Source organism: Lepidochelys olivacea (genome assembly GCF_965140295.1).
Source record: "Lepidochelys olivacea isolate rLepOli2 genome assembly, chromosome: 2".
Taxonomy (NCBI): Eukaryota; Metazoa; Chordata; order Testudines; family Cheloniidae; genus Lepidochelys; species Lepidochelys olivacea.
Window position 1 is genome coordinate 247,745,127 of NC_140412.1, and position 21,137 is coordinate 247,766,263.

At 43.2% G+C, this 21,137-nt stretch overlaps 1 protein-coding gene across 2 annotated transcripts in view; it reads left to right on the forward strand.

Moving 5' to 3' along the window:
- The window catches only part of ADARB2 (adenosine deaminase RNA specific B2 (inactive)), a 434,991-nt gene that overhangs the window by 331,784 nt on the left and 82,070 nt on the right, over positions 1–21,137 (forward strand). For both annotated transcript variants that reach the window (XM_084620362.1, XM_084620363.1), the window contains one exon: positions 18,227–18,341. In XM_084620362.1, the coding sequence (XP_084476488.1) occupies positions 18,227–18,341 (115 nt within the window). The remainder of the gene's footprint in view (positions 1–18,226; positions 18,342–21,137) is intronic.

A 21,137-nucleotide genomic window follows, 5' to 3' on the forward strand; every position in this document is an offset into this window, starting at 1 on the left:
GTAGATGTTCCAGGTAGTCTGCCCAGGAATCCGAAAATATGGCCACATCGTCAAGGTAGGCGACTGCATATTCTCCTAATCCCACTAGGAGACCATCTACAAGTCTTTGGAAAGTGGCGGGTGCATTTCGCAGCCCGAAAGGGAGTACATTAAATTCATACAGCCCGAGATGTGTGATGAAGGCTGACCTTTCCTTGGCAGATTCATCTAGCGGTACCTGCCAGTACCCCTTGGTTAAGTCCAAGGTAGAGATGAACTGGGCCCGTCCCAGTTTCTCTAATAGTTCATCTGTGCGTGGCATTGGATAATTGTCTGGGCGAGTTACAGCATTTAGCTTACGGTAGTCCACGCAAAAACGTATTTCCCCATCTGGTTTGGGAACTAGAACCACTGGAGATGCCCATGCACTTTCAGAGGGGCGGATTACACCCATCTGTAACATATCCTGGATCTCCCGTTCTATAGCAGTTTTAGCTTGAGGAGACACCCGGTAAGGGTGGACCCTAATTGGGTGAGCATTACCTGTGTCAATGGAGTGGTATGCCCATTCAGTCAGTCCTGGGGTGGCTGAGAACGTTGGCGCGTAGCTAGTGCACAGCTCCTGGATCTGCTGTCGCTGCATACGCCCAAGGGTCATGGAGAGGTTCACCTCTTCCACACCACCAGCACATTTCCCTTCATAGTAGACACCTTCAGGCCACTCAGCGTCGTCTCCTCCCTGGGCTGTAAACTGACAAACCTTTAATTCTCTGGAATAAAAGGGCTTTAGAGAATTAATATGGTACACCTTAGGCTTTCGGTTGGAGGTGGGGAATGCTATGAGATAATTAACAGCTCCCAGGCGCTCCTGGACCATGAATGGCCCCTCCCATGATGCTTCCATTTTATGGGCCTGGAGCGCCTTTAAGACCATGACCTGGTCTCCTACTTTGAAGGAACGCTCTCTGGCATGTTTATCATACCAGGCTTTTTGCTCTTTTTGAGCATCCTGTAAGTTTTCTCTAGCAAGGGCTAAAGAGGTTCGGAGGGTGTTTTGTAGGTTGGTTACAAAGTCCAGAATGTTAGTTCCTGGAGAAGGTGTAAATCCCTCCCATTGCTGCTTCACCAACTGCAATGGCCCCTTAACCTCACAGCCATATACAGGTTCAAATGGGGAAAACCCTAAACTGGGATGTGGTACAGCTCTGTAGGCAAAGAGCAACTGCTGCAATACTAGGTCCCAATCATTGGAGTGCTCATTTACGAATTTACGTATCATGGCCCCCAAAGTTCCATTAAACTTCTCCACCATGCCATTTGTTTGATGATGGTAAGGAGTGGCAACCAAGTGATTTACCCCATGAGCTTCCCAAAGGTTTTTCATAGTTCCTGCCAGGAAATTAGTCCCTGCATCTGTGAGGATGTCGGAGGGCCAACCTACCCTGGCAAAAATGTCTGCTAGTGCCTGGCACACACTTTTAGCCCTGGTGTTGCTTAGAGCTACTGCTTCCGGCCATCGGGTGGCAAAATCCATGAAAGTCAGTATGTACTGCTTTCCTCTGGGTGTCTTTTTCGGAAAAGGACCCAGAATATCCACAGCTACTCGCTGAAATGGAACTTCAATGATGGGGAGTGGCTGGAGAGGGGCTTTGACCTGGTCTTGGGGTTTTCCCACTCTTTGGCACACCTCACAAGACTGGACATAGGTAGAAACATCCTTGCCCATTCCCTCCCAGTGGAATGATCCCCCCAAACGGTCTTTGGTCCTGTTCACCCCAGCATGGCCACTAGGGTGATCATGGGCTAAGCTCAAGAGCTTGGCCTGGTATTTAGTTGGAACTACCAACTGTCTCTGAAGATGCCAGTCTTCCTGGTGTCCACCAGAAAGAGTTTCCTTGTATAAAAGTCCTCTTTCTATAACAAACCTGGATCGATTAGAAGAGCTGAGAGGCGGTGGGTTGCTCCGTGCCGCCGTCCAAGCTCTCTGGAGGCTTTCATCTGCTTCCTGTTTGGTCTGGAACTGTTCCCTTGATGCTGGGGACATCAGTTCCTCATTGGATTGTGGACCTAGGCTTGGTCCCTCTGGAAGCGATATAGGGGATGGAGCTGTTTCTGTTGACTGTGAACCGCTCTCCGCTGGTGTACTATGTTGGGATTCAGGCTCCGGCTGAGCCTCTTGTGTAGGGTTATCGGCTGCTGCCAGTTCAGGTTCGGTGGGGCCCTCTGGTTTTGAGGTTGCAAGTACTGGATTCAGTGCTGGCACGGGGTCTGGTGTTGGTTGTTTGGCTGGTTCCGGTTCTGGGACTGGTTCCGTCTGGGTCTCTGGGACTGGATCCACTACTGCTGTTGTAGACATTGGCCTGGGGTCCGGGTCCATCACCTCTGACTGGGTCCTGATAGAAGTTTCCGGAACAGAGCTAGGCCTCACGGCTTGTTTAGCCTGGCTGCGGGTGACCATTCCCACCCTCTTGGCCTGCTTCACATGATTGGCCAAGTCTTCCCCCAACAGCATGGGGATGGGATAATCATCATAGACTGCAAAAGTCCACATTCCTGACCAGCCCTTGTACTGGACAGGCAACTTGGCTGTAGGCAAATTGAAAGAGTTGGACTTGAAGGGTTGAATCGTCACTTGGATCTCTGGGTTGATTAAATTGGGGTCCACTAAGGAAGCATGGATAGCTGACACTTGTGCTCCGGTGTCCCTCCACGCGGTGACCTTCTTCCCGCCCACACTCACCGTTTCCCTCCGCTCCAAGGGTATCTGGGAGGTATCTGGGCCTGTGGACCTCTGGTGTGATTCCGGTGCAATGAACTGTAATCTGTTGGGGTTCTTGGGGCAGTTGGCCTTTACATGCCCCAGCTCATTACACTTAAACCATCGTCCAGCTGACGGGTCACTGGGGCGAGGAGGGTTGCTGGAGAACGGGGTGGTGGGACGATAAGGGGTCTGGAGGGTTCTTTGGGAGGTAGGTGGGGCTTTGGGCGGCCCCCGGTAATAGGGTGTGGTCTGGGGTGGTCCCTTCTGGTCTCCGCTCCAACTGCGACCAGTTTTCTTCTTCTCTGCCACCTCCACCCATCTGGCTCCAATCTCTCCTGCCTCAATTACAGTTTTGGGTTTCCCATCTAGGATGTACCTTTCTATTTCCTCAGGAACACCCTCTAAGAATTGTTCCATTTGCATTAGGAAGGGCAAATTTACTGGAGATTCAACACTGGCTCCTGATATCCAGGCATCCCAATGTTTCACAATGTGGTAGGCATGTCGGGTAAATGACATGTCTGGTTTCCACCTTAGGGCTCTGAACCTCCGACGAGACTGCTCGGGTGTTATCCCCATTCTGACTCTCGCCTTGGATTTAAACAGTTCATACTTGTTCATGTGTTCTTTAGGCATTTCAGCTGCCACCTCAGCTAAGGGTCCACTGAGCTGCGGCCTCAGCTCTACCATGTATTGGTCAGTAGAGATGTTGTACCCAAGGCAGGCCCTTTCGAAGTTTTCTAGGAAGGCCTCAGTATCATCGCCTGCCTTGTAGGTGGGGAACTTTCTGGGATGGGAAGTGGTACTTGGAGAAGGATTACTAGGGTTTGTTGGGATATTCTGCTGAGCCTTTATCTTCTCCATCTCCTCCACATACTTCCTCTCTTTTTCCTCCAGTTCTTTGTCCCTTGCTTCCATAGCTCTCCTGTGAGCAGCCGCTTGGTGTTGTTCTGCCTCCCTTTCTTGTTCCTTCTTCAGCTGCATGAGTTCTATCTGTCTTTCATGTTCCCTTTGTCTTTCCTCAGCCTGAAATTTGGCTAATTCGAGCTGTAGTCGAGCCACGGATTTTGCCATTCTAACCTCTCTGTTTTTACTAACTTTACACCCGAGGTTTAGAAATAACCAAACAAAACTTGGCTGTAAAATTTTGCTGTGCTGGAATAGAATACCTATTCTCTGATAGTGATTGTCAGCCTACAGAAAAAGACAATTCCCTTGTCTCTGCTCTGGGCCCAAATTAAAGTAAAAAACCTCCAACTACTTGGAAACCTGCTTACCCAGCCCAAAGAAGAAGAAAAAATTCCTTTTCAAACCTGTGCTCCTTGTAAAAAAAAAAATATCAAAATTCTAAAAAAAAAACCCTGCCACTTTTGTCTCCAGGCAAATGGGTAGAGCACACCCCCCCTATTTACTTTTAGGAAGAAAAGAAAAAAAAAAACCTCTGGGTTGGAAGACTGTGAATTTCCCTGCAGGAGTTAAGTACCCTGCCTCCAGGCAAAGAAAACCTGCAATTCACAAAATAATCCCCTTTTGTCTCTGCTTGGCCACAAAGCAGAGAGAAACCAAGCTGCTTTCAGTTTCAAAGCTGCTTTCTGGACTTCCTAAAAATTCCTTTTTAAAATCTGTATTTCTAGTTCAAAAAAATCTCAACTGGATCTCAAAATGATTTCAGGTTAATCCCACCACTGTGCCACCATGTCAAGGTTCCTCCCCCACTCTGAACTCTAGGGTACAGATGTGGGGACCTGCATGAAAAAAACCTTAAGTTACAAAAAAGATACACAGACAGAAATAGTTATTCTATTCAGCACAATTCTTTTCTCAGCCATTTAAAGAAATCATAATCTAACACATACCTAGCTAGATTACTTACTAAAAGTTCTAAGACTCCATTCCTGTTCTGTCCCTGGCAAAGACGACTACAGACAGACACAGACCCTTTGTTTCTCTCCCTCCTCCCAGCTTTTGTCTCCTCATTGGTCATTTTGGTCAGGTGCCAGCGAGGTTACCTTTAGCTTCTTAACCCTTTACAGGTGAGAGGAGCTTTCCCCTGGCCAGGAGGGATTTCAAAGGGTTTACCCTTCCCTTTATATTTATGACAGCCTCCTTTAGGGAACATCTGCTTATTTCAGTGGAGAAGCTTGTTTCTCTACATTTATTGAAATGGTACTTGTTTTGAAAGCAAGCCGATTACAAACAATAATGAATCAATCTCAAATGGAGGGGCTCATCCATTAGCATGCTAGCACTCTAATGTGAATTTAAAGATTCTAATTAAACCTAGATGCAAAATGTTTTACAAGTAAATAGCAAACTGTAGTTTTTGGAAGAGGTGGGAACTTTGGATTTGACAATATTTTTTGTTAATATACTCATTTGTATGGGTTCCATTTTTTTTTCAGCCAGTCCAGAGGTATATGAAACAAATAAAAGACACATATTAAGTTTCATTGATCTAGTGTAGTCAGGGGAATTTTTTTTGGAAACAAGATAGTTTATTTACTGAACCCTTAAACTAAATTCCTGTTCTATCTTTGTGTTTCCCATTCTTGCTGTATATGTCTCCTTTTAGATGTTCATCAACAGCATGTCTGGATAATCACATTCACTGAAGTACATCTATACACACCTGATATGTGTGTGTTTATATAAAATTAAAAGACTAATGCATTACAACAGCAATCTCATCATAGTTATAGTTGAATCTCAGTTTCCAAATTTCCCCTCCTACTCTAGAAACCCCAATTCAAATTATTCCTACTTCAAATCTGACATGAGTGATCTCTGCCAAGCAGATAATTTTCCCTATAGTTTGAAGTTCATGAAAACCATTTTTAAGACAGGGTCTGCAAACATTCTCCTATTTCTTTTTTGTCACATTCTACCAGTTGCAAACAAAAGGTTTGTAGATGAGATTTTAAAGGATTTTAGTAAGCTGTGGTGCACAGAACCAAGCTTGAGATGGACAAACTAGTAACACCAGAATGGCTTGTCAGAAACCAGCAAATCCTTAAGGTTCACTGTGGCTGCTAATGACCTTTAGGAAGCACACTGTGGATATGAACAAGTTCTGGAAGTAAGATGGATTGCTTTTTCAGGTACAATTTCCTGCCATATGCCCATTCAAAGGGCCTCATCCAAGAGTCAGTGAATTCAGTGAAAAGCCTCCCATTGACTTCAGGGGATTTTGGACCAGGTGAAGAGTAAGGTTCCAAAGGTCCACAGGAAAAGGGTCCTCAACACCCCTCTCATTTCCTTCTCCCACTCCCGTCTTTGTATCTTTTCCATCCATCTCTTCCTGTGTGGAATGACCTCCCAGCCTCAGAGAGTCAGCTTTCCATCTTCTTCCCCCATAAAGCCCTATTTTTTCTGTGAAGCCCCCAAATTAAAATAATCAGAGTAGGAATTTACTGAAGTGACTCCTTCCTCTGGGTCTTCCAATGTTTGTCAGTCTTGTATTTAACTGTAAACTCTACAGTGCAGGGATTCTCTTGATCCTACAGTTTCATCCAGCACCAAGCACATTGTTGATGCTTAACAAATAATCACTAATGATATAAAAATAAATAGACTAGACTAGCTAATGTGAAAATATGTCTGCCCTGGAAAGGACTGAGGAACAAGCAGGGTAATAACTCCCTAGCAGGGGGGGAAAGAGTGTCCAAATAAGAACTGCTTTGTGAGCAAGAATTTTTCGCCTCGTCCCAGCACAGTTAGCTGAGACATCAGAGATGCCATAGATTGACGCCCCCACATGTGCAGAACAAATTCAGTTTGTTTGATGATTACAGAAATATGGAATTTACCATGAGAGCTGCGCCACATATATAGTTAAAACACTCATAACAGATCTACTGAACAGGTTTTCTTGCTGTAGGGATTCTTCTGGCCAAATCAATGAGAGCATCTCATCTTTTTTATCAATTTTGGTCTGAGAAACTTGAGGGTGCTCAATTTAAAAATACATTATTTTTTATTAAAGCTTTGGTGAGAAGCACAATGCAGGGATGTGTAACAGGTTACATATGTGCACAGCTCACTCTAATAAATGTGATTAAGTAGACTCTCCTGAGTTGGGGTGTACGAGGAATATACTGATGTGTTCAGCGGAAATGAAAACATATAGTCAGACAAAATAAAATAATGTCTATGTGAGCTAAAACAAAGTCCCTCTCCTCTGGTCCCTGAGGGATAAACCAAAGCCAGACATAATGATTGATACCGTGCAGCAGTTATGATCAGACAGAAATAGTCATTGCACATCTCCAGGAAAGAATCACAACGAGCTCCCTGGCAGTGTCCTGTTCCTTCAGCAGTACTGTATAAATGCCTCTGCTGAGTTATGAAGGGAAACTAGGGAAATATCCCTATTTTACATAGGGGGAACTGAGGCACACAGTAAATTAAATCAGTGTCACAAAGGAAATGTGTGATTGGGCACAGTATTGAACGCCAGTATCTTGAGTCCTCAGTCTACTGCCCTACCACTCAAACCACCTTCCTAATAGTCTGGCTGTCTTTTTATCTGTCTGTTTCTTTGGTCCCTATCACCAAAGTCTCTGAGTGCCTTCCACCTGCACGCAGAACTTCCACTCTTTCCAGAAGACAAGGATTGAAATCAGCCTATGACCCTTTACCATCTTTTCTTCTCAGACCTGTATCTTCCAGATGACATAGTCCATGGAAAGAAGCTGATTACTTAATTGGCTCAAGGATACAGGTGTTGGGAGATAAATTTCCAGCCACCTATGGAAAAGTTATTTCCAAGCTCAGACCAAAGTATGCTGGGTAGCTATTTGCTACATACCCTGACCACTTTGTCTGCCATTTACCCCTATTCCACAAAAAGCTGATGAGACGTATGATTTAATGTAGCGACTTTGGAAAGGTATCTCTTTATAATTCAAATCCTCTGTGCCAGTTTTTTCTTCTGTTTGGATTAACGAAGAAAAATACTGATTCCTACCTTCAAAGAGGGTACGTTTTCTGCATATTGTGTAAGAAATTACGTGTACAGCTTCTGTTATCAGTGAAGGAGGTTGTGAACCTAATCCCCCATGCTCAACATTTACCCCCAAATGTCAGTAATTTACTGCAAAATAGAGTACTTGGGAGACAGGAGTAACAGAGCCCTGTGTGATATCTGTTTAGTAGACTATTTCATCCCACCCATATGCAAATCTAACCTTTCTGATATTTCAACCCTATAAACCCAAAGACAGGATTTCAATAGAAAATATTTACGAAAGGCTTTCTACTTTATAATCTATTGATTTTAATATCCTTACCACTCCTGTTGAATGTCAGTTTTACCCTGAAGACTGCCCCTGCAAACTTTAACACATTTAATTATTTATAACATTTGGAATATTAGTGCTGAGAAATGAATAAAAGTTTTCGGTTTTGTAATGTTATGATCTAAAGTTTGATTTTCCTCTGCGAATAATGCTGGTAATTTGATATTGCAATCAGGAGTTACAGAAGGGTACAGATGACACAGTGCAGCTTGAAAGAGAGTGACATTTATTTTCCACCTTATTTATGTACAGTAACAAAGAGCTCTTTAAATCCAGTGTTCCATTTTAGAGTATACTTTTGCAACTACAGATTCAGAATTATCTGTATTCTTTTTTTAACTAGACACCTAACTGAAGGCCTATTTCTGCCATCAATTACACATACGCAACCTCCATTGATTTCAGTGGGGGTGGGTAAGTGTAACTGACAGCAGAGTTTGGCAGATCTAGTTGGCCTTACACACATCACTCACCTCATTGACTAATGCAAGCAAGGTTTTGATGCTGAAGAGCTTGTTTCTGGCTTACATTTTCTGTTCATGTAGAAAAATCAAACTATGGAACATATGGAAGCTGTAATTTAAAAAGCAGACAGACAAAAAAACTTGTTCTGAAACTTAGTTTGGGAGTTTAAAGAACTTGGCGAATTAAAGGTTCATTCTGCTAGAGAGCCAGATTCTGCCACCCTTAGTCAGTGGGTACCTTACTCTGTTGATTTCAGTGGGACTACTCAATGAGTAAGGTATTACTCAGCATACATGTGGCAGAATCTGAGTCCTGATTTAGCAAAGCATGGGCTTAAATCCCACTGACTTCAAAGGTTGAAAGTTGAGCACATGCTTAAGTACTTGGCTAAATCTGTATCCTAGCATACAGGACCTAAAGTAAAGCCCGCTGAAGTGTGTTATCTCCATTGACTTCAATGGATTTTGGATCAAGCCCAAAGTCTGTAGGAAAGCTCACCTCCTACATAGTGCCCTTCAGGAATCAGACCCTGTATCAGAAACTGTGCATTCTTGTGGATTTTCAAAGCACTGAATGTCAATAGTCCCCTCTTCCCCCCAAGATTTGCTGTCTGTTTATGCCATTACACTTTTAGTTCAACTGCATGCTGTCCTGCTGGCTGCATAGTTCACAATGAATATTTCTATTTTCTTAAGTTTCTGCATCTTCCTTCTGGCCTGCCTTTTTCACCAGCTGTGAGACTGTCATATTGAGATTGCCAAGATCTATTCTGCTCTTTCATTTAAGCAAGATGGGGACTCTTGTCTTCAGTCCTGATATCTGGCAACTGTAACCATGGGTGTCACCAAATATAGAGATTCTCACAGATGAGTTTCATAAAGCAGAAATGGCAAAGACTCCCCCTCTCTCCTCCACCCCCACCCCACCCCCAAGGTGTGCATGATTTTAAAACTCTTTTGATGGCAGGCAACTTTTCCTTGCCAATATTCCTAAGAATCCCGGTGATGGACTTGTCGCCAGGCTCATGTTATCCTTTGATACTAAGAATTTCCTGGCTTTTACCCCATTGGCAAGTTACCTAGCTATGTACCTTTTAGTAATTTAGGACTGTTGTTTAATTGTAAAGCCATGACCAAGAAAATCTATTGGCCCGAATACCAGGGATGCCTGTGAGCTGGATGGGATAAGTCTGTACAGCACTTACTTCCACAATGTTCGGCCACTGTTTATTAAATCCACAATTTGGTTTGGGTTTGGGTTTTTTGTTTGTTTTGTGTTAACGGAAAGATTCAAACCTGATGTGGGGCCTGATCTACTGCCTCTGAAGTCAATGTAAAGGCTCCTGTTGACTTGATAGATCAGGCCAATGATGCTGTTATGGTAGTTTATGTTTCAGTATTGTGTAAGAACAGGAGACCACACATTCCAGTAGTTACAACACAGGACTGGGAATCAGGACTGTACTCTATTCCCAGCTCTGCTACTGAGTCATTGTGTGGATCTGGGGTCAGTCCTGCAAGGTACTGAATACTCTTGTAATGTACTACTCACACTCAGTTCTCATTGGAGTAAATAGGAATAGGAGGGCATTCAGCACCTCACAGGACTGAACCCTTAATCTCTGTATACCTCATTTTCCCCATCTGCACAAATAGAGATCATGTTGCTTATCCACCCATGTGAAGTATTTTGAGATTTGCAGATGAAAATTTCTATATAAGTGACAAGTATTAGCATTATATTGTAGCTCTTCGATTGCCTTCTAGATTAGGTCTTGCACTACTGGTTGATGCTTCTGAATCCTACTGTATTTTACAAGGACCAGCATATGTCACTCCATCACTTCTACATTGCATTAATTTTACTGGCATCCTGTTCAGCAATTTATTCCAAACTAAAATACTCTCCTGTCGTATTTTAGCTAAGAGGCTTCACATTTAATGGATTTCCTATTCTTCAAAGTCCCTGGTCACTCTTTGAGATCAGTGAATGCTAAATTCCTTATTGTCCCTAAATGTTATATGAAGTCATGTCATTCTTTTGCCTTTACTGAGTCTCATTGCCCTCTGGCTTTAGAATCCACTGCCAAATGAGGTAAAGAACGCTCCGAGTTCTGGGATTTCTAAATCCAAAGTTAAAAGTTATTTGTTCTTTTTAGAATTTTTAAAATGAGTCTTTTAGGAATTGCATGTGCCTCTAAGCTAATTAACTCTTAATGAGCACAAAATGCCTTGGGATGCTTATATGGAGGGCACTGTGAAAATGCAGGCAAGGATTGGTCTGTAATACTATGGGAGATTAAATGGATGATTTGAGTCTTTTTAAGATGATGGTGCAGATTGTTTCACTGAGACATTCCCTTTTTAAAAAATTCTAAATAAGCTGATCAGATTTGCAGTTCACACTGTGTGAACCCAACCATAGCAATCCTAGGTGCATATTTTTATTTTCCTGTTCGCCTTATTATGTTTTTAAATATGGAAAACAAGATTAGAAACAGAGTTTTATATCATGAAAGCCAGGCACTGTTATAGTGGTCACCATAGAGAACTGGAGTTCAGGGCAACTGGGTGCTCTTTCAAGCTCTGCTGCTGACCCTCTTGGGCCCATCATTTACCCTTTCTGTGCTTTAGTTCACCCATCTGTAAAATGGGTATAATTGTATTTATATTACAGGTTTGCAGTGAGGCTTAATACATTTATGGATGTTTAGTGTTTGGGGATACTTTGATAAAGGTATTATTCATAAGTGCCAAGTATTATTATAATTCATAGATAATTCATAGATTTATAGTGTTTGTGGCCAGAAGAGATCATTAGATCATCTATTCTGACCTCCTGTATATCACAAGCCATTACATTACACCCAGTTACTCCAGTATTGATCCAAATAACTCAGGTTTGACTAAAGCACATCTTCCAGAAAGGCGTCCAATCTTGATTTCAATACATAATGAGATGGAGAATCCACCAGTTTCCCTGGAAGTTTGTTCAGTGGTTAATCACCCTCACTGTTAAAAATTCATACCTAATTTCTCATTTGAATTTGTCTACTTTCAGCTTCCAGCCATTGGTTCTTGTTATGCTTTTCTCTGTTCCATTAAAGAGCCCTTTGCTAGTCCCTATTTTCTCCTTGTGAAGGTACTTATACACTGTAATCAAGCTAGCTCTCAATCTTCTTTTTTAAGCTAGACGGGCCGAGCTTTTTCAGCCTTTCACTGTAAGGCATTTTCTCCAGCTCGTGAATTATTTTCATTGCTCTTTTCTGCACCCTCTCCAATTTTTCAGCAACCTTTTAAAATGTGGACACCAGAACTGGACCCAGTGTTCCAGTATCAGTCTCACCAGTGCCACATGAAGTGGCTAAATCCTTACTTTTACTCACTTCTCCCCTGTTTACACATCCAAGGGATGGCATTAGCCTGTTTTGCTACAGCATCACACTGGGAGATCAGGTTCTGTTGCTTGACCACTCTGACCCCGAAATCCTTTTCAGAGTCATTGCTTTCCAGGATACATTCCACCATTCTGTAGGTATGGCCCGAATTCCCTGTTCCCGGACATATGACTTTGCATTGGCTGTATTAAAATGTATGTTGTTTGAAGGGCCCACCTGGCCAAGCAATCCAGATCTCTCTCTAAGACTGTCAATTCTGCCAATCTTTGTGTCATCTCCTGATTTTATCAGCAGGGATTTTATATTTACTTCCAGATCATTGATGAAAATGTTGAATAGCATTGGGCCTATTGGGGGGAGGGATAGCTCAGTGGTTTGAGCATTGGCCTGCTAAACCCAGGGTTGTGAGTTAATCCTTGAGGGGTCCATTTAGGGATTTGTGGCATAAATTGGGGATTGGTCCTGCTTTGAGCAGGGGGTTGGACTAGATGACCTCCTGAGGTCCCTTCCAATCCTGATATTCTATGATTCTATGTGATGGAGTGTCCACCCTACACAGGACTGGATGGGGTTAAGATGGCCAGGCAGCCCAATTAACACAACAGGCTGCATGTGGAGGAGGAGCCAGGGAGCAGGGAATTGACTGGAAGCAGGCTCAGCTGGGGGGGGTCTATATAAGCCAGGAAGCTGGCAACAGTTACTCCCTGAGAGGAGGGAGGCTGGTGAACCCAGTGAGGGGGGAAGCCAGGAAGGTAGGAGAAGACTCAGGAAATAGTAGCAAGGTAGGACATTGCAGGCCGGGGCTGTTGATCGGAGGGCCCCTGAGCTGAAATCAGGCGTAAAGGGTGGGCCCGGGTTCTCCTACCAGCCACTGAGGACATGGCATAGACCAGGCAAAGGGCAGTGGATTGCCTGGGATATTTTGTTCTGGAAAGACTTTGTTACTTTCCCTGGAAAGGGAGGACATTTGTGACCTGGCCAATGAGCCAAGCCACAATGCAGATCCATGAGTGAGCAGGGCCACAGAGCAAGACAGGATGGGGGAAGACACCACCAGAGAGGGAGCACAAGCCTCTCCTGGGAAAGCTAATTCCCAGGACAGCCGGCAGGAGGCTCACTGGTGGTCAGTGCACCCCATGACAATTGATGGAGAATGTGGGCACCTGGTCACCCCGATACAAGGGGTGTTTAAAAGAATGCTGTGGACCGTAAAGGACTGCAAAAGACAGTCACCCCTGATGCAAAGGGAGCGTGGAGAGCTATAACAGAAAAAGAGATAAAGTGACAGTGAGTGCATCCGGTGACAGTCTAGTACCGGTTTCTGTGGAACCCCACTGGAAACACGCCCATTCAATGATGATTCCCCATTGACAACAACTTTTTGAGATATGTCCACTATCCAGTTCTTAATCCATTTAACATGTGCTTTATTGATATAGTATAGTGCCAATATTTTAATGAGAATATTGTATGGTACTAAGTCAAAGACCTTACAAAAGTCTAAGTATATCACATCTGTGTAGTTGCCTTTATCAACCAAACTTGTAATCCCATAAACAAATGAAATCAGGTTTTTTTGACAAGACCTATTTCCCATTAAACCATGTTGATTGGCATTTATTATATCCCTATCCTTTACTTTTTATTAGTAAGAACCCTGTATCAGCTTTTCCATTATTTTGCCCAGGACTGATATCAAGCTAACCAGTCTATAATTACCTGAGTCATCTCTCTTGCTTTTTTTTTTAATATTGATACAATATTAGCAATCTTCAAATATTACGGAATTTCCCCAGTATTCCAAGTTTTCTTAAAAATTAATATTAGCAGTACAGAGCTTTCCTGAGGCAACACTTTTAGGATTCTTGGATGTAAGTTCTACAGGCCTACTGACTTAAAAGTGTTTTCCTAATACATGATATTTACCATCCTCCTTAGCTGCTAATAGACTGGAACATACCTTATCCTTTTAATGTGTTACAAGTACATCATCCTGCATCTTTCCAAATAAACAACAGAAATATTTATTGAACTCTTTTGCCTTTTCTGCATCATTACCAGCTTTACCATCTCCATCTAGTAATGGGCCTACACCATTGTTCGGGTTTCTTTTGTTCCTAATATACTTTAAAAACTATTTATTATTGTTTTTAGCTCTGCTAGCCATAATTATGGTTATTATGGTAGAGATTTTCCAAAACACAAAAGGGAGTTAGGCTCACTGCTCCCATTGACTTTCAATGGAAGTCAAATGTCTAACCACCTTTTAGCTTTTGCTCAAGGGACACTGGGTTCCATCCCAAAGAGTTTACTCAGCAAATGCTACTGAGATTTGCAGACTTTAAGGTTGTTCGTGTGCACCAGAGTTATTACTAGCAATATGAGTTATTTTATTATTAACACGCATTCACACAGCACTGCTAAATGGATAGAGTACTTCTTCACACAACTAAAATAACACAGGCTTCAGATTTCCTGTCACTAGTTTGAAGTGTTAGGTGATTAAATATATGTGTGTTTATATGTATGGATAACATAAAGCTGAGGATGTGTCAAGACCCTGTCTATTACTCATGCCATGGCATGTTTGCAGACAATTCTTAGCACTTAGCACTTATATCACCTTATATCACAATTCTTAGCACTTATATCACCTTCAAAATACTTCACAAACATTACCCATTTAATGCTCGCAACAGTCATGTGAGGTAATTAAGCATTATTAGCAGCCATTTTACAGACAGGGATATTAAGAGATTGACAAGAGAAGAAACCAGATGAGAGTTACACAGCAAGTAGGATGAAGAACTCAGGAACACCTGCAATCAGGAGTGGTGTAAGGTCCCAAAAAGTGAGGGGGCCACCGGCTCCCAAACGGTGCCCCCCCATGGCCCTTCTCCCTGAGGTCCTACCCCTGCCCCTCAAACACATGTCCCCACTCTGCCCCTTCACACTGAGTCCACACCCTAGCACTGCCCATTCCCCCAAGACCCCTCCCTGGCATCACCCCTTCTCCCCGAGCCCCCACCCTCACCACCCCATCTCCCTGAGGCCCTGCCCCCATGCCACCCTTTTCCCCCAGGGCCTCTCCCTTGCACCATCCCTTCCCCCAAGGCCCTGCTCCCACGCCGCCTCTTCCCCCCAAGACCCCACCACCTCCACCCAGTCGTCCAGTGCCCCTGTTTGCAATCCCATGCCCCACTAGCCCAATGGCCATTGAGGATATCCCTACCCTGCAGTCCCACAGTGCGATTGCAGTTTGTGCAGACATTCCCAAACTAGCTTTGAACTTGTTAGCTCGGATACCAGAGCTTGCTGCAGCAGCAAGGGCTTCAGTGCAAGCCCCGCCCGTGGAGAATTACAAGCTTCCAGGTGGGCTTGGACAGGCTGCACTGAAGCCTGTGTTGCTGCAGCTTCATTGCTCCAGCACCCAAGCTAGCGCAAATAAACCTAGTTCCGGGAGGTCTACCCACACTGCAACCACACCATGTCATTGCAGGTAGAATGTTAACCCTGACATGCTGACCGCATTCCAAGTGAATTAGGCACATAGGTCCCCAGTTAGTTACCTAAACTACATGGGTACATGACTAGATATTTGAATGTGCTGATTTTTGATGCACTGAGCACCCACAGTTGCATTCATGATATCTATAGTTTTATTACAGTTTCACATTTATATTTTGGTAGCGCCTAGAGGTCAACCACATCAGGGACTAGGGTTGCCAGATGCCCGTTTTTTGGCCAGAAAGTCTGTTTTATTTGGGCTTTTCCCAGAGATCCAGTTTAGCCCAGTAACAGTAAAAGGCAATAACTGCTGCTTAATCAGGACCATGTTAATGAAGACTCTTCTAAATGGACCAGATTGCTCAGAGATTGCATGATGCAAGTGAGACCCCAAGAGATCTGAACCCAGGACGCAATTCTAAGCTTGAGTCTTGTAACACAGAAGTTTTCAGTTGAAAGAGTTTTTGTTGTTGTTTGTTGCTGAGACAAACTGAGGCACTTAATCAGAGCAGTCAATTAATAGGGCTGTCCTGTACGGTGCTTCAAATAAGATCAGGGTAATCCGCTGGCAGGCCATGAGGCAGTTTGTATACATTGACTGTCCACAGGCACGGCCGCCAGCAGCTCCCAGTGGCTGCGGTTTGCCGTTCCCAGCTGCAGGTTGCCCACCACTGGTTCTGATCTATTTTGAATAGCCCCCTCTCTGTGGCTGTGGGTGAAACGCTCTCAGATTATTCAGACTGGAACTCTTTATGTGGCTCAGACCACTGACCAGAGTAGGGCCCAATCCTGAGAAATGCTGAGCACCCTCCTCTCACTGCCTATTGATTTCAATGTGGCTGTGGTGCTTCGCACATCTCGGGGACAAGCCCCGCTGCTGCCTAGTGTAGCCCATACCAACACAGTGCTGCAGGGCAGGGGTTACTGCTCTTTTGCAGGTACCACCCTTTATGTGAAACATAAGAAGAGGTCTCTCCAGCTGTTTTTGATGGCTGTCTATGTGGAAATTAAAAATCTTATGATATGTTTCTAAAAGAGTTGGCGATAACCCTGGAGTCCATCATTTCTGCTCTCTTAGCTTCACTGGGCCATTAAAGGCTCTTCTTAAATGTGGAATAAGGAGCTTCTTGTGGCACCTCAGCTGCAACACAGAACTCAAAGGGCATCTCAGACTTTGCTTGGCTAGGACCCAGCCAAGGGAAAAAGTAACTTTTCTTTAAGTTTCATGAAGCGATTGAAAGCTTTGCTAAATTAACATTCATGAACAACAAAAATACTGAAAAAAATCACTGAGAAAATTAGGTGACTCCCCCTCTGTTCAGCCCAGTAAATGACTTGCTGGGGCAAAGAAACACTTTTTCAGACAAGTAAAATGCTTTCAAGACTGGTAAATTTTTCTATGAACTAGCCCTGGACCAATGACCAGAAACAAAATTTGTCAAATTCTAGGACTTTTTCTTGAGCACTAAGAATTTGATTCAAAGCCTAGTCAAAGTGAGCCTTCCTATTGATTCACTGGGTTTTGGGTCAGCTCCTAACATCAACCTTCTCAGGATATGTCAACAATGCAATAAAAAAAGACTCTGAGCTCAGGTCAATTGACTTCAGCTCATAGGGCTCAGGCTGCCGGGCTAAAAATAGCAGTGTAGAGATCCCCAAGCCCAGGTTCTAAGGCCAACTCCCCTCATGGGGTTTCAGAGTCCAGGCTCCAGCTTGAGCCCAAACATGTGCGGTGGAATTTTTAACCCCTTAGCCAGACCCCTGGGCCAGCCTCTGCCATGCCGTGTGTCTTTTGTTGCAGTGCAGATGTACCCTTAGAGGCAGCGAGTAGCCATTTATGATATTGATCCTAGGGCAGGTTTCAGACTGGTAGCCGTGTTAGTCTGTATCAGCAAAATCAACGAGGAGTCCTTGTGGCACCTTAGAGACTAACAAATTTATTTGGGCATAAGCTTTCGTGGGCTAAAACCCACTTCATCAGATGCAGGGAGTGGGTTCTATCCCACGAAAGCTTATGCCCAAATAAATTTGTTAGTCTCTAAGGTGCCACAAGGATACCTCGTTGTTTCTCCTAGGGCAGGGGGTCTCAAACTTTTTCTTTCTGAGGCTCCCCAACATGCTATAAAAATTCCCATGCTCACCTGTGCCACAACAACTGGTTTTCTGCATAGAAAAGCCAGAGCCAGCATTAGAAGATAGCAAACAGGGCAGTTGCCTGGGGCCCCACGCCACAGGGGGCCCCCATGAAGCTACATTGCTCAGGCTTTGGCTTCAACCCCGAGTTATGAGGTTCAGGGCCCTGGGATTCAGCCCCAGGCAGCGGGGCTTGGGGCGGCAGGCCTTCAGCTTTCTGCCCTGGGCCCCAGTGAATCTAATGCTGGCCCTATTTGGCAGACACCCTGAAGCCTGCTCACAGCCCCTCAAGAAGGCCCCGGACTCCTGGTTAGTTTCAGAGTAACAGCCGTGTTAGTCTGTATTCACAAAAAGAAAAGGAGTACTTGTGGCACCTTAGAGACTAACCAATTTATTTGAGCATAAGCTTTCGTGAGCTACAGCTCACTTCAAGCTGTAGCTCACGAAAGCTTATGCTCAAATAAATTGGTTAGTCTCTAAGGTGCCACAAGTACTCCTTTTCTTTTTGGACTCCTGGTTGAGAACCATTGTCCTAGGGAACCGTTCCTTTTATTTTTTTGCTGAGGTAGGTGGAGCTTAATTCTAAAAGTGAGATCTCAAAGGCAGAAGGCTGGTTATTAATCTCCAGACACACCCAAGTGCTTCAATCAAAGAAAGTGAAAAATTCCTTCTGATTGTGTCTTTCAGGAGTTTGCTGATTCCATATATCAAATGGTTACACAGAAGTTTCAAGAGTTGACAGACAATTTCACCTCCATGCACGCACGCCACAAAACCCTTGCAGGAATTGTGATGACCAGAGGTAAGATGCCCTTTAATTTCATTATTTTATTTTATTTTCCTGAAGTATTCTTCATGAATAAGGAATGTATTATTTACCCAGTCCACAGTACTAAAGAATCCCTTTACTCCAACACAGAAAAATGTACAGTAATGAGAGAAAACAAGCATTAAATATTTAAACTTCGAGCAGGTGCACAAAAAATGTATTGACAGTAGAAATATAGCTAAATTTATAAATACATATAAATATACCGTTTTCTCTTTATTCATGGGAGGAAATGCAAATCTAGCTAATTTTATTTCTCCTAATAGGGGTTCCTTTTTAATTATCAGTAAGAAAAATATTAGCTCTTTTATTTATCTATTTGTTTGTTTGTTTATTATTTTTAGAGCTGGAGCCATTTAGTCTTAGGTCTAATTTAAGACTGGCAGGTGAAAACAAATCTCAGCCCATTTGTCTTCCACTCTAAGTAAGCCTGGAAACCTAAAGCTTTCTATTCTGCTTGCATCTAAACACAGGAAATATTCAGTGAGGAGATGCTTGGATGTTCAGTTCTGTTAGCCTCTAAACAGGGGATGTACTCAACCTGAGAGCATATACTACAAAGACACGTTCAGCAGGTGGATAAAAGCATTGCATACATGGCCTTACTTTGTTTGTTTGCACAGGAGTGATTACCTCGTTTCTGGGCACCTTATGATATTTATGAGAATGTCACCATCCCAGATACTGCATTAAACATCATTCTCACTCAGAAGTGTGGAGCAGTAGATAGACTTTAGATATAACAGGGAAAACTTGGAGGTGAGAGAAATGTATAATTAATCCAGGCTTTTCTGTCTTGTTCCTTTCAGCAATTACATTAGCCAGATTCAACAGGGACAATTGTGCGTATTGCAGAACAGCAGGCTGGAGACAGGATTTCCCACCAGGTCCTTTCAAACTACAAATTCTACATCCTATAGACTAACACATAATTCCACGTACTTGTTGCCTCCTATTGAAAGGGACAGCATGAGAAATCAGCATTAGAATCACAGAAATTAGAGACAGAGTTGGCCTAAAATTCTTTTCCACCTTTTGTCAATGCAGTATCATTTCCCACCTATATTTCCTACTACTTTGACCAACCTACTATTATTGTTGTTGTTTGTATTGTGATAGCAACTAAGAGCTCCAGTCATGGACCAGGACCCCCATGGTGGTAGGCGCTGTACAAACATAGAACAAAAAGATGGTCCCCGCCTTGAAGAGCTTACAGATGAAGTAAAAGAGATGAGAAGGAGATACAACAGTCAGATGGGGGATCACTAGGAAACAATGAGATAATACTGGATAGCCCAGTAGGCAATGGTCTCAGTGCACCAACTGTCTAACCAATATCAGGTTTTTTTGTAGGAATCATTGCGAGGAGAATTTTAAGGGCCTTGACGCAGGACAATGAGGGAGCTTTGCAGGTGTTTAGGGGAGCTCTTCCTGAGCATGCGAGGCCTCAAAGGAGAAAACATGAAGTTGTTTCTTTGAAAAAGTCTAGTTATTGGTGTCCTGAGTAATGTGGCTTCAATCACTTCCTTTGGGAGACTGCCCCACAAGTGAAACAATCTCATCATCAAGAAGCTTTTCCTAATATTCAGCATACATTTTCCCATTTATAACTTCATCTCATTCATACCCATAGTGCCACCCTGAATAACCCTTCTGCTTCCTTGGGACCCAATCCTGGCTCCACTTAAACAGGCAAAGTAGAGCCAAAAGTACCATAAACAAAGCCATTAGGTCCATGCATAGCCAAAATAAACATAAGAGTAGGAGAGGTGTAGTGGAACATGTCCACTGCCCCCTCCAGCTCAACAGTTGCTGGACATGCTCAAGTTGTATTGGTGACTTTGCTCCCTTGTATGGGGAGGGTGGGAATTTGAGGAGTCCTTCATCCAGATCCTTTTGAATTTCATATGAGTAAAATCCTTTAACTGGGATTTTATTCTTTTGCACTTCACATTTCTCCATAGTCAGTACAAATCCAAGAAATAAATGTGTTTAATTTATCCTCCTAGGTCCATTCCTCCAGACTCATTATTTTAATTTTTTTTTTCCTCTGAATTCTCCCAGTTTAAATTATCTCCAATTTGTCATTAGATTTTACTGGTCCCCAGACTGAACTCACTGCTATAGGTGTGCTCAAGAGAGCACTAAGCCAAAGAGAGCACTAAGCTACTAAGCCAAAAGCAGCCTTATCTGGACACGTTCTCCCTGAAGATTTGAGTCCCTTCTTGCATGAGCATATCTGCAAACCCATGGATAGGGAGGATTATTTGCCATTTGTGAAACTACATTTTGTTCTGTACTTACAAGGTTGTGCTCTTTTCCCAGTCATTTCCCAGAGGTAGCAAGGATCATGAAGTATAAGGTTTCAAAGGTGGTAGGGGTAGGTTTCACTCTAGCAGCAGACCTATGAATAAGTGCAAATCTCTTGGTTATTAACATGGAATCTGGCTGCTACTGTGGAGAATTGTAAAAGCTAAGCAAATAATAAATAACAATACCAGCAATAAAAATAACTCTAGTAATGTCTTATTGAATTTGGTGAGATACATAGCTCCGTGCATCCAAAACTCATTCTGTTTTTCCCTTCATTTCAATGTAAAGTCATATGGCTTATAAATAGAATTTTCCATGCTTGTGCTGTTTTCAGGCAAAACTTGTAAAAAAACACAATATGATTGTGGGATAACTGCCATTGAGATAATACAGCAGCTCTACAAACAAAACAAAAGGTGCAGCAAATTGGTTCTCTTTTCCTGAATTCTGGCATTT